Below are 15,499 nucleotides of genomic sequence, written 5' to 3'. Positions count from 1 at the left end.
ATTTTTATTTTATTTTCATGACCTAAACGAGAAGTTGTAAGGAACTATAAATTATGGCTATCTGTCAGCTTTTTCATCACTTTAAACCAACATCACCAAAAACAACAACAAGCGAATTTCAGGCTATAAGATGGCGTTTGGTAAGTTTTCCAAGCTAATGTCCCTGTTGATGATTATTTTGAATCATAAGTACAATTTTTGAAATTAAAATTCAGATTTCGATGTGGAATCGTACAAATGTGAGGGAAGCAATAAAACTTACTGCATTATCGTGACGCTCAATTTTTCAATTTTACAGCTTTGTTTTATTTATGAAAAAAACATGAAGTTGACATTGATAAAAAAATGTACAGATTGTTTTGAAAAAAACCTTCACACTTTGTACGATAAAATAGCTTTCAAAAATAAAAACATACAAATTACATAAATATACAATTCTGATAATAGTATCAATATGTTTTTCCTTTACCCTAGTTAACTTGTTCGTTCTGTGTGTACTGCCTATTTTGTTCGCCGCCCAGAGCGTGTTGGCCGCTCCATTATCGCTAGTTGGTGATTCGCTAGATACTCGATATCACTTCCTGAAAGCAGACTGTTTTACACTTATCAAGTTTGTGGGAGAAACAAAAAATGACTTTGTAAGTAGTAAAAATCTTTAAGTGTGTTTTTAGTTTATTTTTTCATTGCTTCGAAAGAGATCGTTGCATAAGCGAATCCATCATCAACTTTTAATATGATCATTTTTTTCTCGATTTTTCAATTATGACTTTCTTTTATCAATAGGTTGCCCATCGGTTCCAAAGCGTAAACTACGACCACTACTATCATTTCAATGGTGTTGATCCAGTTACAGATTTCTACAAAATACCGGTATGTATTGGAATCATTTATAAAGAAGTTCTACAACCATTTATAAGGAAATTCTTCTGAGTACGTGGTTCTGCAAGACGTTATTCAATCGCTTTAGAGTCAGTTAAAAAAATCCATCCGTCTATCAGAACCCCTTTGGCATTTTTAACGATTGAATTTGGTGAGCCAAAGATAGTTTTTGGACGGTTATATTGTAATTTGCAACACAATTTGCTGTACAAAGTCCAGTGTACCACAGATTAACGAGAAATCTAAAAAAATCAGTAGAAGAGCAGACATGATAATTGATTATTGCAAAATTTGAAATTTCTAGGAGAAGGTGTTCTTGGAAAAGCAGACCACCCTGTTGTTTTCTCTACGGTCAATGATCGAACAGATCGTGAAAAATGAAGCCACGCTTCCTGTCGCAGATAACTTCAAGGATAGATTCCAGCAAATCCAAGTTGAGATCGAGCACATGATTGCTGTCTTACAACAAATGGTGAGCAAGGCCAGATATGTTAGCCGCCATTTTGTCGTCTAAGCATAATGCAAAGTGAAAAATCATCCATTTCCATCGGCCGATTTTGGGAAGTCGGTGCATTTTGTCTGAATTTGTTGCATAAAATATCAAACTTTGTTTTTAGATTGTTTGTAAGATTTCATTTCATATTATTATTTTTTCGACAGTATCGATTGAATTTGGAAAATTAAGTGTAAAATTTTGTTTTTAGACGGATTTTTAGATACTCTTTTCATATTTTTTCTTCCAATATTGATTGAAAACAATAAAGATGTGGCTGCAAAACGCTCTTCAAAACTATACACCTAGTCAGCTCTATATGAATAATGTTTTTAATGGTTCTTTCAAAGTTTTGAAAATGTAATCTTGTGCACAACTGGAGATTTTTCATTAAAAAATCAGAATGGTAAAATCCACTAAATGATAGAAAAAATAAACAATAATCAACACCTAACCAATTAAGTGTAACACACACAGACTACAAATCTACTGTAAAATTCATACATTAACTGCAACTCAGACATGATACAGTAATTGCCACCTTTCCCCTCTGGTATAGTTTTATTAATTTATTAGAAGCTTTACTTCTCTAGAGTATGCTTATATGTATTTTTATTGTTATCCTTTTGCAGGAAAAATCCCAGAACTACCCAGTCACAAAGCCAAGTAATTCTCCCCAGCCCACTCCTAAGCCAAGTAGCACTCCAAAGGAGATGGAGGAGTGGAAACTGGGAACTATAAAGGAGCTCTTTTTAAGCCTCATTTACATGCAGGCAGGGATCAACTACCAGCTCAGTAATTAAACGGGTTTAACTAGTTAAATCAGGGTAAACTGGTTTGTCTGGTTCATTGTATCAATGTAGCATAAAGTGAAGCATTACATGCTCAAAACTTGAATTTGCCATTTCACATGTCTTTATTATTTGATAATTTGTTTAATACAATTTACTGTAGCTCATGCCAACACATGAGTGTGATCATAACCCAAATTCAAGATAATTTTTACATCACAGTGATGCCATGGAAAATATCTTTGTAAGAAAATGTATTTTTGAGTATTATACTAATTTGCTAATAAAACTTATAGAAAAACAAGTTTGATCTGATGGATTGTATATGGTACAATATTCATTAGCATATACAGTAAAATTTCAATTTCTGGAAATTTTAATACACCCCTCTCTATTTTAATAGCTAGGCCTTAGGAGTATGAAATTAGTAAAGAAGATATTGAATAATAGTTATCAGAAATATGTGTGGTATAAGCTTATAAAATGTGTCTCTTTATAAGCCACCTACTCCCCCTCCCATCTCTTTGAGCGAAAGAAAAAAATATGCTGAGGGGCTTACTGTCGAATCTGTTGTATCGCAACCCTTTTTCAAAACACAATTTGTTTTGGTTTTCTGTTCCATCAATAAAACCATTCTGAGCCAATCAGACTCTGGCTTTGTGCACTTCCCTGGCTATCATCTGGACGAAAACCATATAGTGTCGCAACAGAAAGTCGCAACTGCACTAGGTGAGAGATGGCAAGAATCTGATTGGCTTAGGAACAGAAAATCACAAAATTAAAAAACAAATTGATGTTTTGAAAATGTGGCATCGCGATACAATGGATTCAACAGTAAAGAGTTTTTACTGCAAATTATCTGTTCTACATCACCACTGTGGGACCCATCCGCATCCAGTGCATAGCTTGATACCCTCACTGTGCATCTGCTGACAAGCCTTCTGCCGTGCATTGAACTCACTGGGAAGCTCTATATGAGAACCATCACAGAATGGGGGAGAGCTTGTGTGCTTACAGCCACATATGGAATATAATTTCTGGGGCTCGTCTGGAACTTTCCATTTGAGGGATTTAAACCCTGTCCCTTTATGTGTTCCTAGGCATAAAAATAACAATAAGTCACATAGCTTCTTGTCATATGATCTTTTTGTCATATGATCACGACCACCATGACAATTTGTCAAAGTGTGGCTGATTAGTATGTGTGTATGAGGAGGGATGAGGGGTGGGGATGAAGGGATGATACCCAAGGAGGAAAGGGGGGGTGGTTCTCCTCATGTTGACCTGATAGGTCAGGATTTTATAGGGTAGCAATTTTTGGTGTGCAGGTATTTTTAGGGGTAATTTCCCCTGGGGGGGATGGATGGGTATCCATATCACTTTTTTCCTGAAACCCCCTCCACCCCCCCCCCCCCTTCCCAACCTGAGGAAAATAGAGAATACCCACCATCACACCAGGGCTGTTTCTTGCTCAGTCCGCATGTACACCACTTCTTTATTTTTCCAGGTTCCAGATTTTCCAATGAATATGGGCCATACTGAAAATATTGAGGGGTCATTCAATTAAGTGAGGGGTCATTCAATAACATTGAGATGCAAATCTATAGAGAAATTCCATAGGGACAACCATATAAAAAGTGATTGATGATTTCTCATGATTAAGAATGAATTGCAATGGAACCAAGCACCATAATGCTTCTTTGTAACTAACGTTAGCATAGCAACTGGATGATAGGGGAAGGGGCTCAGATCTTCCCCTTCTCAGGAATTATGCAGAAGCGGACCCAGGATTTCAAAATTGAGGGTGGATAATGGTTGAGTAGAAGGCTTGTTACTGATCAAGTGGTTCTTGGTAGGTCATAGATCTAACAATACTTCAAGCTGGATTGCATTTGTCACGTCAGCAAAGTCAAGCAGGCGATGGCACATGGACAGTACGTTCCCCGTAGTTTCATCAAACAAAGTGATTTTTTTTTGCTCCCCTGTATCTGCCCCTGTTATGGTCTTTTAACATGCCATATGCTCTACCTTTCTTAATTGGAGGTGTTATGTTCTTACCATCGCAACTGTTGGGCAGAGTTTTGGTTTTTCTGTGTTTTCTTTTAGCTGCGATGAATTGCATGATTTGGCATCAGCCATTTTGGACTTTGTTCTCAACCCTCTTTCTCAGTAAGTATATACTCTCAGCGAAAAACCTTTAATAAACAAACCAAGGCACTGTTTATACTATTTCTTACTTAATCCAAGAGCAGAGAAGATTTCCCAATCTTGATCGAATAGATTGTAGATCAGACAAATCAACACGAGTTTTAAATCAATGCGAAACCTTCCTCAAATTATAAGATATCACGGGCTTCCTGTGCCTGCGCATGGGTTCTAGTCTTAAAAACGCGGGGACTCTAAGCAACCGGAAGTGGAATAGAATCAAGATGGCCGCTGCATGAGGAGTTTCGCTCGCACAGCTTTTGCCATATAATAAGGTCAATTAATACATATATAGCTCAAAATTCTTAAGATAGTTACTATTCAAGCGAGCTTTATTTTTTATCATTGCGTTTTGTTTTCGTTAAGTGTAATTGTGCTATATGGTTACACATGAGCACTAGAGATGCGCTAGTCGGTTGTGATGTCCATCCCTAAAGTTGCCATATTTGTTTCGTATTATTTATCTTATATTTTTATCATATAAAAAAAAAAAAAAAAAAAACTTACATTGGACTTTGCACCTTGATTGCTATTGAGGTATTTCAATTGTCGGAAATTCACTTTCTTTAAATTAGAGTATAAGTTGTCTGCCAAATAATGTCGAGGTTTTGTTAATTCTTCCAGAGATCCCTATATAGTGCCAAGAATATCAAGTCTCGTCATGTCGTCTATCGAGAAAATGCAAGTTTGTGGAATAAGGAGCTACTCCCATCAAGAAAGATGTGTGATAGAATTTCAGAAGCCACTGACTCTCATTGTTGGACACAATGGCGCAGGAAAAACTGTAGGTTATCTTACTAAGTTGACTATCTTACTAAGTTTAGCAAAAGATCATTTGAAATATTCTGTTCCTAACTTTAAGGTCATGCTACCCAGTACAATTCTATAACAATATGCACAGCAATTTTTGTTGCGTTGCAAGTTGCCAAAGATATGCATATTACATCCCCTTTTTGCAAATTGCAATGCAGTATTTGTTGAGCTGCAACATTGGGAGAAAAATTGCCCTGCGTATCATGTTTTGCAACTTGCAATGCAACCTGCAAAACCAGGAAATTAGCAAATCAACAAGCTTCATTTCTTCCGTGAGAAGGGGAAGCCCACTGTAAATTATGGCTTACAGTATGTGGTCGCATTGCAAGTTGCAAAAAAAAAAAAAAAATGTGAGCATGTACCTTTCCCCAAACAGGAAAAAAACTTGAAATTCTTCAATACTTTTACCATGTTTACCATCATTACCTAGACAATGTGCTCTAGCATGAAGAGTTCTGCTAAAAAAAACCAGTCTGTATGCCTTATTCTGTCCCCTGCTTGTTTTTCAGTCAGTAATTGAGTGCTTGAAGTATGTAACCACGGGAGATATGCCACCTGGGAGCAAGTCGTCTTTTGTGCATGACCCTAAGGTATGTTTACTTAAGTTATGAATAATTTTAACCCCTTTCTTACCCAAGTAAACTATGTAACCAAGCAAGGCCATATTTTTCTAAAATTAACTTTGTCTGATTTCTCTCATTAAAAAAAAGACATCTTACCACAGATTTATCAGCTTAATTGTAACGATCTTGTAAGTGAAAAAGAGCATGGTTCAGTTGAAAAGCATAAGAAAAATTGTTTCAATCTAGATTAAAGATGATATCCAATCAGCTGAGATAAAACACAAAGGATTTGCAGGGCTCGAATTAACTTAAGTATTTTAACTTACTTAACAGGTCTACAGTATCTTTGAAAACTGCATAAGTCAGGACATTTTTCCTAATTGGTAATTCTTCATCAGCATTTAAGATAATACTTTACCAAGTACAGTTAGTACTCTATCAATTTTCATTTTGTTTTTGCCTTTAGGTTGCAGGTGAACAAGAGGTCAAGGGGCAGATCAAGTTAAAATTCAAGGATGTGACTGGAAATTATGTGGTGGTGACCAGAACACTTGTTGCTCAGCAAAAGGTAAGCAAGTCAAGTCACATTTATTGTTGTGTTTTTAAAATTAAGCCTTACATGTACATAATACATAAACTAGTTTCACTGATGATTCTCAAGTAGTCTGAAACTAATATACTAGTATACACAAATTATTTCAGGAAATCAAAATATTCACAAATTACAATGGCCAGGTACAAACAAACTCATGCAAAGAAAGCAAAGTATGTAACAAGCACTAATGAAAAATTTAGACGAGATAGTCATCTCAACAGGAAAAAGCATTATAAGGATACTAGATCTTTGTTTGAAAACGAAGTGTATTTTCAGGGCAAGAAGCTGGAGACTCGAACTATGGATGGGGTGATCATGAGGGAAGTACATGGACAGGTAACATGCAATTATTACTATGGATGGGGTGATCATGAGGGAAGTACATGGACAGGTAACATGCAATTATTACTATGGATGGGGTGATCATGAGGGAAGTACATGGACAGGTAACATGCAATTATTACTATGGATGGGGTGATCATGAGGGAAGTACATGGACAGGTAACATGCAACTATTACTAGGGCTACCTGTGGATGGGGTGATCATGAGGGAAGTACATGGACAGGTAACATGCAACTATTACTAGGGCTACCTGTGGATGGGGTGATCATGAGAGAAGTACATGGACAGGTAACATGCAATTATTACTAGGGCTACCTGTGGATGGGGTGATCATGAGGGAAGTACATGGACAGGTAACATGCAACTATTACTAGGGCTACCTGTGGATGGGGTGATCATGAGGGAAGTACATGGACAGGTAACATGCAATTATTACTAGGGCTACCCACCTACCCACCTATCTATCCATGTTGAAAACGTGTAAGCCTGTTCTGCTCAGAGGTCTGCGGTATACTCTGCCTGAAAGCGAGGCAGCTTATGTGGAAGACTCTTTTCGTTTGTGAAATTTGGAGGGATACTCACTACTCACACAAATGTACACGCCGTCTGCGACAGATACACACTTAAAGATGTTAATAAGTGTATATTTTGGCCAGGGTTGTTTCAAGGACTGTCTAGCATGTTCTATAACCAGATAATTGATGAAGTTTGAATTGTTTTGCTATAAAGAGGCTCGCTCCACCTTGGCCTTCTTTCTCTGCAGCTCGTACTGCAAATATTTCTTAGTTCTAACAACTTCCAATGGACACATGTGATTCCAAAAGAAGAAGTGAATCAATAACAGCGAAGTTTGGATAAGTTTTGTGTTTATTGTTTTGTATGCAATTTTGAACAGTGTCTCAAGCATTTTATCTCTCGTTAATCGCTTGCTATCAGTAGCGAGCGCGTCTTATCCCAATGAAGGGTCAAATTTATAACAAGAATGCCGCTCTCATTATGCTAAATCTCATACTCTTCATCAGTATGTCTAGCACCGTATTACGGTATAAAGCTCCGTGCAAACTGTGCCAGCATTGCTGGCAAATTCTTGCTCAACTGACCAAAAGACAAAGGAAATGTCAGAAGTCAATTTCCCATTTTGACATTTCCTTTGTTCTATAGTCAGTCAAGCGGAAATTCGCCAGCAATGCTGGCACAGTTTGCACAGGGCTTTTAAGTGTACGAGCGCCCGAGTCTTAGACCAAATAAAGACCTTAAACAAAGACCATGTTGGCGGCTAGGACATCGAGATGGAAATTAATGTGTTTGTGCTTTGCAGTCATTTCCAAACTCATAGCAATGGAAAAAGCAAAACATTATGATCACAAAAAGATTGAAATAACCTGGGGACATATTTAGAGGAGAAAACAGGCCATACCTCCGCATCCTCAATAGACTGTAAAACTTGGCATTTTCATGTTGTGGTCTGGTGGAAAACAGTGAAAATGCATTCTGCTGGATATCGTTAAACTGTTTTTCACCATATAAACTCCTTTACCCATCCATCTTCTTTTAGAAATTATAGTTACAGGTTTGTTTTGTATTGTCTGGAACTTTTTGGAACACATGCTATTGAACACACATGCTATGGAACACATGCTATTGAACACACATGCTATGGAACACATGCTATTGAACACACATGCTATGGAACACATGCTATTGAACAAACATGCTATGGAACACATGCTATTGAACACACATGCTATGGAACACACATGCTATTGAACACACATGCTATTGAACACACATGCTATTGAACACATGCTATTGAACACACATGCTATGGAACACATGCTATGGAACACACATGCTATGGAACACATGCTATGGAACACACATGCTATGGAACACATGCTATTGAACACATGCTATTGAACACACATGCTATGGAACACATGCTATTGAACACACATGCTATGGGACAAATGCTATTGAACACACATGCTATTGAACACATGCTATTGAACACACATGCTATGGAACAAATGCTATTGAACACACATGCTATGGAACACATGCTATTGAACACACATGCTATGGAACACATGCTATTGAACACACATGCTATGGAACACATGCTATTGAACACACATGCTATGGAACACATGCTATTGAACACACATGCTATGGAGCACATGCTATTGAACACACATGCTATGGAACACATGCTATTGAACACACATGCTATGGAACACATGCTATTGAACACACATGCTATGGAACACATGCTATGGAACAAATGCTATGGAACACACATGCTATAGAACACATGCTATTGAACACACATGCTATGGAACACATGCTATTGAACACACATGCTATGGAACACATGCTATTGAACACACATGCTATGGAACACATGCTATTGAACACACATGCTATGGAACACATGCTATTGAACACACATGCTATGGAGCACATGCTATTGAACACACATGCTATGGAACACATGCTATGGGACACATGCTATTGAACACACATGCTATTGAACACACATGCTATTGAACACATGCTATTGAACACACATGCTATGGAACACATGCTATTGAACACACATGCTATGGGACAAATGCTATTGAACACACATGCTATGGGACAAATGCTATTGAACACACATGCTATGGAACACATGCTATTGAACACACATGCTATGGGACACATGCTATTGAACACACATGCTATGGAACACATGCTATTGAACACACATGCTATGGAACACATGCTATTGAACACACATGCTATGGAACACATGCTATTGAACACACATGCTATGGAACACACATGCTATGGAACACACATGCTATGGAACACATGCTATTGAACACATGCTATGGAACACACATGCTATGGAACACATGCTATACATAGTCACTGCTGTCATGCTACAATGCTATAAGGATGACAACTTGTATGTGATATCAAAGGAACATGGATCCCTTTCCTTCAACATTTACAGAGACAAAGCATCAGCTCCAAATGTGCTGAAATCAACAGAGAGGTGAGATTATTCTTGTTGCTATGACTAATTATTTAAAATAATTAAAAACTTATCAAAAAAAGCTTATCATTTTTTTTTCTTTTTAGATGATTTCATTTCTTGGAGTGTCCAAAGCCGTTCTGGAAACAGTAATTTTTTGTCACCAAGAAGAATCAAACTGGTAGGTATTGGCTTGTAATATTTATGCTGGTCATTGAAGCAAGTACTTTGAACAATGTTTTTTTTTTTTTAACAGGCCACTAAGTGAAGGGAAAGTCCTCAAACAGAAATTTGATGAAATATTTTCAGCAACGAGGTGAGTTGGTCTTCTGTGGTTTTGTGTACTGTTTCCAACCATTCCAAAAGCCAGAACAACTCCTGAATTCATCAAGTTTTGAATGTTCAATGGAACACGTTTTGAACCAGCCAATTGACATTCATTGAACTCCAGTACAAGGCTTTTGTATGGCAAAAGCCAAAATATTTTTTCCCCTTGGAAGGCATTTTTCTGACAAATTATCACTATTTGTCATTGCACATGGTGGTCAGTGTGTAATTGCACATGTTCCCTGTTACCTGTGGCACATAGGGCCTTCGATAGCACATGGTGGTCAGTGTATGATAGCAAATCTTTTTCAGTGTATAATTGCAAATGGTTTTCAGTGTATGATTGCAAATGGTTTTCAGTGTATCATTGCACATGGTGGTCAGTGTGTGTTTGCACATGGTGGCCGGTGTATGATTGCACATGATAGTCAGTGTTTGATTGCACATGGTGGTCTGTGTGTGATTGCACATGGTGGTCAGTGTGTGATTGCACATGATGGTCAGTGTGTGATTGCACATGGTGGTCAGTGTGTGATAGCACATGATGGTCAGTGTGTGATTGCACATGGTGGTCAGTGTATGATTGCACATGGTGGTCAGTGTGTGATTGCACATGATGGTCAGTGTGTGATTGTACATGATGGTCCGTGTTTGATAGCACATGGTGGTCAGTGTGTGATTGTACATTATGGTCCGTGTTTGATAGCACATGGTGGTCAGTGTGTGATTGCACATGATGGTCAGTGTGTGATTGTAAAATAGTGGTCAGAGTATGATTGCACATGGTGGTCAGTGAATGATTGCACATGGTGGTCAGTGTGTGATTGCACATGGTGGTCAGTGTGTGATTGCACATTGTGGTCAGTGTGTGATTGTACATGGTGGCCAGTGTATGATTGCACATTGAGGTCAGTGTGTGATTGCACATGGTGGTCAGTGTGTGATTGCACATGGATGTCTACATCCTTTATATATATACAGGTATATCAAAGCACTAGATGCAATCCAGAAGCTTAAAAAAGAACAGGTATACTAAATTTTCTGTTAACTTGACCAATTTGTGATCAGATAACCACATTTATATGTGTGAAATCTATTTAACAGATGGGTGTGGTTACAGAATGTGAAACAGAGCTGAAATACCTAAAAGAAAACAAAGACAAAGCACAAGAGGTTAGAGGCATCAGAACATAACCAAAAATTTTGTGAATAGAGTTCTGATGATTTATAATAATTAGATCCAGGCATTCAGACAAAGGGGAGGAGTGGTGGGATGGATGGAGCAAGGATTTCAAGGTGGCAGGAGGGAGGACATTTATTGTTTCTTTCTTACTTTTCATCATATTTTCAAGTAAAATGCCCATGATAATGATAAGACCAATGATTGTGGAGCTTGTGATTGTGATCTTGATGATTGTGATGATCATGGTGTGTGATAATGGAGCACCTAATTGGTTATATTTTTTGTATACTGCAGATAGCAGAAGAGTTGGAGAGGACGCAGGGGAAAGTTGTCTCAACAAGAGATACTATTTCAAACCTACAGAGGAAACTGCAACCTATAGAGGTACAGATAGACAGGAAGGACAGACAGATAGACAGGAAGGACAGACAGATAGACAGGAAGGACAGACAGATAGACAGGAAGGACAGACAGATAGACAGGAAGGACAGACAGATAGACAGGAAGGACAGACAGATAGACAGGAAGGACAGACAGATAGACAGGAAGGACAGACAGATAGACAGGAAGGACAGACAGATAGACAGGAAGGACAGACAGATAGACAGGAAGGACAGACAGATAGACAGGAAGGACAGACAGATAGACAGGAAGGACAGACAGATAGACAGGAAGGACAGACAGACAGGAAGGACAGACAGACAGGAAGGACAGACAGATAGACAGGAAACACAGACAGATATGTGGACAGGTAGAACGGAAAGGTATACATGAAGGACAGACAGATATGTAGACAGGAAGAACAGACAAATGAACAGGAAGAACAGACAGATTGACAGGTAGAACAGACAGATAGACAGGAAGGACAGACAGATGGACAGGTAGAACAGACAGATTGACAGGAAGGACAGACAGATAGACAGGAAGGACAGACAGATGGACAGGTAGAACAGACAGATAGACAGGTAGAACAGACAGATTGACAGGTAGAACAGACAGATTGACAGGAAGGACAGACAGATGGACAAGTAGAACAGACAGATTGACAGGAAGGACAGACAGATGGACAGGTAGAACAGACAGATAGACAGGTAGAACAGACAGATTGACAGGTAGAACAGACAGATTGACAGAAAGGACAGAAAGATAGATACATAGGTAGGATAGGTAGAAACAGACATGAACTAATGGGCAGGATCAATGACAGACAGACAGACAGGACAGACATACAGAGGATGGACAGAAAGATGGAACAAAGGATTAATTTTTTTAACATATAGGCAGACAGGATAGATAGGCTGAATTGACAAAGGAGCAAGCAGGACATTAATTGACAAGATTGCACAAATATCAATATACACAACAAGACAGACATTTCTTTCATTTTATCTTTGGGCAGGAGAGAATTTCTGAGTTGGCACAAGTCTCTGATGAAGTACATGATCTAGAGAAACGTGCAGGTAGGGTGGTGCTAGGATGTATACGCCTATTTCACAAAAGGTTGTCAAGTGCAAATGGTAAATTGCTTATGGGTACTAATTATTCGTAAAACTAAAGGTGTTAAATAATGTCCAGCAATGTCAGAGCCAAGCATTGGTAACCTCTAATGGATAATTGTTTTGATTTATCCATATTCTTCGAGACCCATAGTTACTTCCAGTCATAGAACTGCCATTTGCCAATCACCATTTGCAATTTGCACTGACAACCTTTATTGAAAAAGGTATTAAAAAAACAACTAACAATCCTATAGCATTCCTAGCTTAGCCCATGTGTCTAATTCCTGAACATCTCAATTTTCTTTGTAGAGTCTCTTTCCGCTCACAAACGACAACTTTTGAAGGTGGCTGTAGACCTGCAAGACAAGATAACACATCCATTCAGTGGTACGTAGTGTCTCTGTCTACTAAGGTCTACTTGTGTCCTTCTGCCCATGTATCTTGACTGCCTGCATTCTGTTTGCACTAAGCTGCCAGCTGTATTTAGTTACAGTAAAAGCTCTGTTAAACACCCAGGGCTTGATTTATGTTTCATAGAGGTGGCGTGGGGGCTTAATAGAGGGAGGGATTTGTTAAAATATTGCTCTTCCAGTATTTGCCACTAGATGTTATGCCCCCTACAAAGTGCTTAGGTTATATATTTTAGTGTACATTATTTAAGAATCACTTGATGTAATCTTTGAAACATGTCACGTTATATTTATATTCATTTTAGGGGAAAGGGTTGGGGGGTTAATAAAAAAGGGGGTCTTAATCAGGGGCGTATCTAGCTTTTTGCTAAAGGAGGGGTTTGGCTAAGTGACAAACGGGGGAGGGGTATTTTTTTGTGACATGTGGCTTTCTTGCAGCCCAAAGGGGGGTTTAAACCCCCTCACCCTAGATCTGCTACCGTTAATAGAGCAAATATACAGTAGTATGTCTCTAGGTTAAAAATTTCCATTTAAGCTATATTTCTTTTTGAACAGATCTTTCCATCCATTTGTCTGTTTCTTCAACACTTAATTTTAGGCTCTACCGAGGAATTGCAAGAAATATTTGATGAGTTCAGAAATAAGATCCAGGAAAAAGACAGGCAGCTGCTTCAGGTAGAGAACAAGATCTGACGATAGGGGAGGGGGGGTAATAATGAATGTCTGTGTTTTATTTATTTAGCAGGTATCTGAAAAAACAACAAAATAAAAATAACGTTTCAATGAAATTGTTATGAATGACATATATTTTAAATAATGGAATGTGATGTTTTTTTTAAAAGCAGGCTCTAAACAGTTAAATTCATCATTACATTTTGTCATTGTAGTAAAATACCAAGTGAAAGAAGGCAGCCATTCCGATTTGGCTGATTTGATAAAGCTTATTACAGATGTTCGAAATTATGATTGTATCGTGATCAAAATTGGAAGCTCGTTTTTAGATGTTTTTTTTTTAATTTTGGATGAAGACAGAAACAATGGTCTGGCTGACAAGATAATGATGCAATCTTTACTGAAGTTATGTTAATATTGCTCTTTCAGAGCACCAATCAGCTTGAAAACATCCAGGGAGAGCTGCTGAAGCTGAGTGACTCCAAGAGCAGAGTTTTACTTGATCATGGGAAACTAGAGCAGCAAGCACAGGTAGGAGACTGGCCCAGATCTCTGGCTTCCTGTGGTTAAGCTAGTGAGCATTGATAAGATATTGTTCGGGAATTATGGCACCCTGTGGCCAAGCTAGAACACAAGTCAAACGGTGCAACACAAGAACGACTGGCAAATTCCTGACACTGGCTGAAATACAAAATGTGAGAGTCAGAGATTCAACCTGATTTATGACACCTTGTGATAATACTGTAACAATAGAAAATCGACAGATAACTACCCAAATCCATGGATCCCTGTGGAAATGCAATGGTCATAGAATGATCCAGATTAAAGGCTTTTAAAGCAATGTTACAGAATCTAATTTTTTGCCTAATAATTATAGTGTTGTAATTAGAGTTTGGTTATGTTGTGCTTGTTGCATAGCTTTATAACAATTCTTGTTGTGCTATACGGTCTAGAGACAAGAAGATACCATCAAGCAAAGAGACCAGATGGTGGCAGATCTTGCAGCGCAGTATGGATTGTCAGGTTTCTCTCATTACTCTTCTTTATTATTCTATTTTTTAAATAAGCATAACTACACAAGTATTATGTAAAAACCGATTCTTACTGTACGCAATCATTACTGTACAACATAGGTACAAAAAGGATGTCTTCTCGGACAGGTGGAACTTTCTGAGATATTTGTTGGCCTTCTATCGCTTCAATGGTCGTGTTATTCGAGATTTGAATCACATAGATAAAGGGAATGTGGATTTGCTTGTATGCATCAAGTTTGGCCTCCACCTTATCACTTTTCTCACACATTTTTACTATGTCGTATGTGTCTGTACAGGTTATGACCAGCAGCCAATGGGTGAAAAACAGGCTGAAAAATTCATGAGCGACCTCAAGCAGAAGTTCCAAGAAGAGTATGACGACACAAAAAGGCAAAAGGTATTACTTTAAACAGAAGTTCCAAGAAATGCACGATGGCAAGAATTGTATGGGAACAGGACAAAAAGACCATGCTTTACGCACGAGGATGTTAGAATTTTGTTTCTGTGTAAATTCCAGTTTTTCTGGGTCGTCTGAGCGCCCTGTAGATTCTGTTTTTTCGAAAAAATATTACCTTTGTCTAGCTCTTCAAGCCCTCGGTCCGGGTGTAATCAAGTAATAGAATTTGACTAATTAAAGATCATGTGGTCTTTTCGATTTAAATTCATGTTACCA

General features: G+C 38.2%; 3 protein-coding genes across 5 annotated transcripts in view; 2 read left to right on the top strand and 1 right to left on the bottom strand.

The window, feature by feature from the left end:
- The first annotated feature begins 8 nt into the window (after positions 1 to 8).
- LOC125570223 lies at positions 9 to 2,467 on the top strand. Its single transcript, XM_048731559.1, has 5 exons — positions 9 to 140; positions 475 to 638; positions 784 to 870; positions 1,184 to 1,351; positions 2,005 to 2,467. Exons 1-5 carry the CDS (start codon positions 131 to 133, stop codon positions 2,173 to 2,175), a joined length of 600 nt encoding a protein of 199 aa, XP_048587516.1. The 5' UTR covers positions 9 to 130; the 3' UTR covers positions 2,176 to 2,467.
- On the bottom strand, positions 2,270 to 4,521 carry LOC5516262 (CDGSH iron-sulfur domain-containing protein 3, mitochondrial). Its single transcript, XM_001636305.3, has 3 exons — positions 4,222 to 4,521; positions 3,611 to 3,701; positions 2,270 to 3,259 (listed from the first exon to the last, which is right to left on the bottom strand). The coding sequence occupies exons 1-3, from the start codon at positions 4,300 to 4,302 to the stop codon at positions 3,033 to 3,035; spliced, it is 399 nt and encodes a 132-aa protein (XP_001636355.2). The 5' UTR covers positions 4,303 to 4,521; the 3' UTR covers positions 2,270 to 3,032.
- A 35-nt stretch (positions 4,522 to 4,556) lies between these two features.
- Positions 4,557 to 15,499, top strand: part of LOC5516263 (DNA repair protein RAD50) — a 39,029-nt gene continuing 28,086 nt past the window's right edge. The window contains exons 1-17 of one of the 3 annotated variants that reach the window (XM_048731553.1): positions 4,557 to 4,643; positions 4,993 to 5,152; positions 5,691 to 5,771; positions 6,211 to 6,312; positions 6,616 to 6,675; positions 9,681 to 9,722; positions 9,809 to 9,882; positions 9,958 to 10,017; positions 11,010 to 11,055; positions 11,133 to 11,201; positions 11,506 to 11,595; positions 12,611 to 12,671; positions 13,020 to 13,097; positions 13,719 to 13,795; positions 14,222 to 14,323; positions 14,746 to 14,815; positions 15,123 to 15,223. In XM_048731553.1, coding sequence (XP_048587510.1) covers positions 5,030 to 5,152; positions 5,691 to 5,771; positions 6,211 to 6,312; positions 6,616 to 6,675; positions 9,681 to 9,722; positions 9,809 to 9,882; positions 9,958 to 10,017; positions 11,010 to 11,055; positions 11,133 to 11,201; positions 11,506 to 11,595; positions 12,611 to 12,671; positions 13,020 to 13,097; positions 13,719 to 13,795; positions 14,222 to 14,323; positions 14,746 to 14,815; positions 15,123 to 15,223 — 1,236 coding nt within the window. In that variant the 5' untranslated portion in view covers positions 4,557 to 4,643; positions 4,993 to 5,029. The other 2 variants (XM_048731555.1, XM_048731554.1) reach the window with 2 other exon arrangements.

This window comes from Nematostella vectensis, chromosome 8 (genome assembly GCF_932526225.1).
Source record: "Nematostella vectensis chromosome 8, jaNemVect1.1, whole genome shotgun sequence".
Lineage (NCBI taxonomy): Eukaryota > Metazoa > Cnidaria > Anthozoa > Actiniaria > Edwardsiidae > Nematostella > Nematostella vectensis.
Note: the sequence above shows the minus strand (reverse complement) of the source record. Positions and strands in the feature narration are given on the sequence as shown.

What these genes read in the sequence shown, in the direction of transcription:
- LOC125570223 (XM_048731559.1), top strand. An exon ending in CAGATTTCTACAAAATACCG is followed by an intron (nt 871 to 1,183) that starts GTATGTATTGGA and finishes TGAAATTTCTAG; the next exon opens with GAGAAGGTGTTCTTGGAAAA. An exon ending in TTGCTGTCTTACAACAAATG is followed by an intron (nt 1,352 to 2,004) that starts GTGAGCAAGGCC and finishes ATCCTTTTGCAG; the next exon opens with GAAAAATCCCAGAACTACCC.
- LOC5516262 (XM_001636305.3), bottom strand. Translation starts at nt 4,302, where the DNA reads ATGGCTGATGCCAAATCATGCAATTCATCGCAGCTAAAAGAAAACACA. An exon ending in TCTGCCCAACAGTTGCGATG is followed by an intron (nt 3,702 to 4,221) that starts GTAAGAACATAA and finishes CAATATTTTCAG; the next exon opens with TATGGCCCATATTCATTGGA. An exon ending in GAAACAGCCCTGGTGTGATG is followed by an intron (nt 3,260 to 3,610) that starts GTGGGTATTCTC and finishes TTTTATGCCTAG; the next exon opens with GAACACATAAAGGGACAGGG.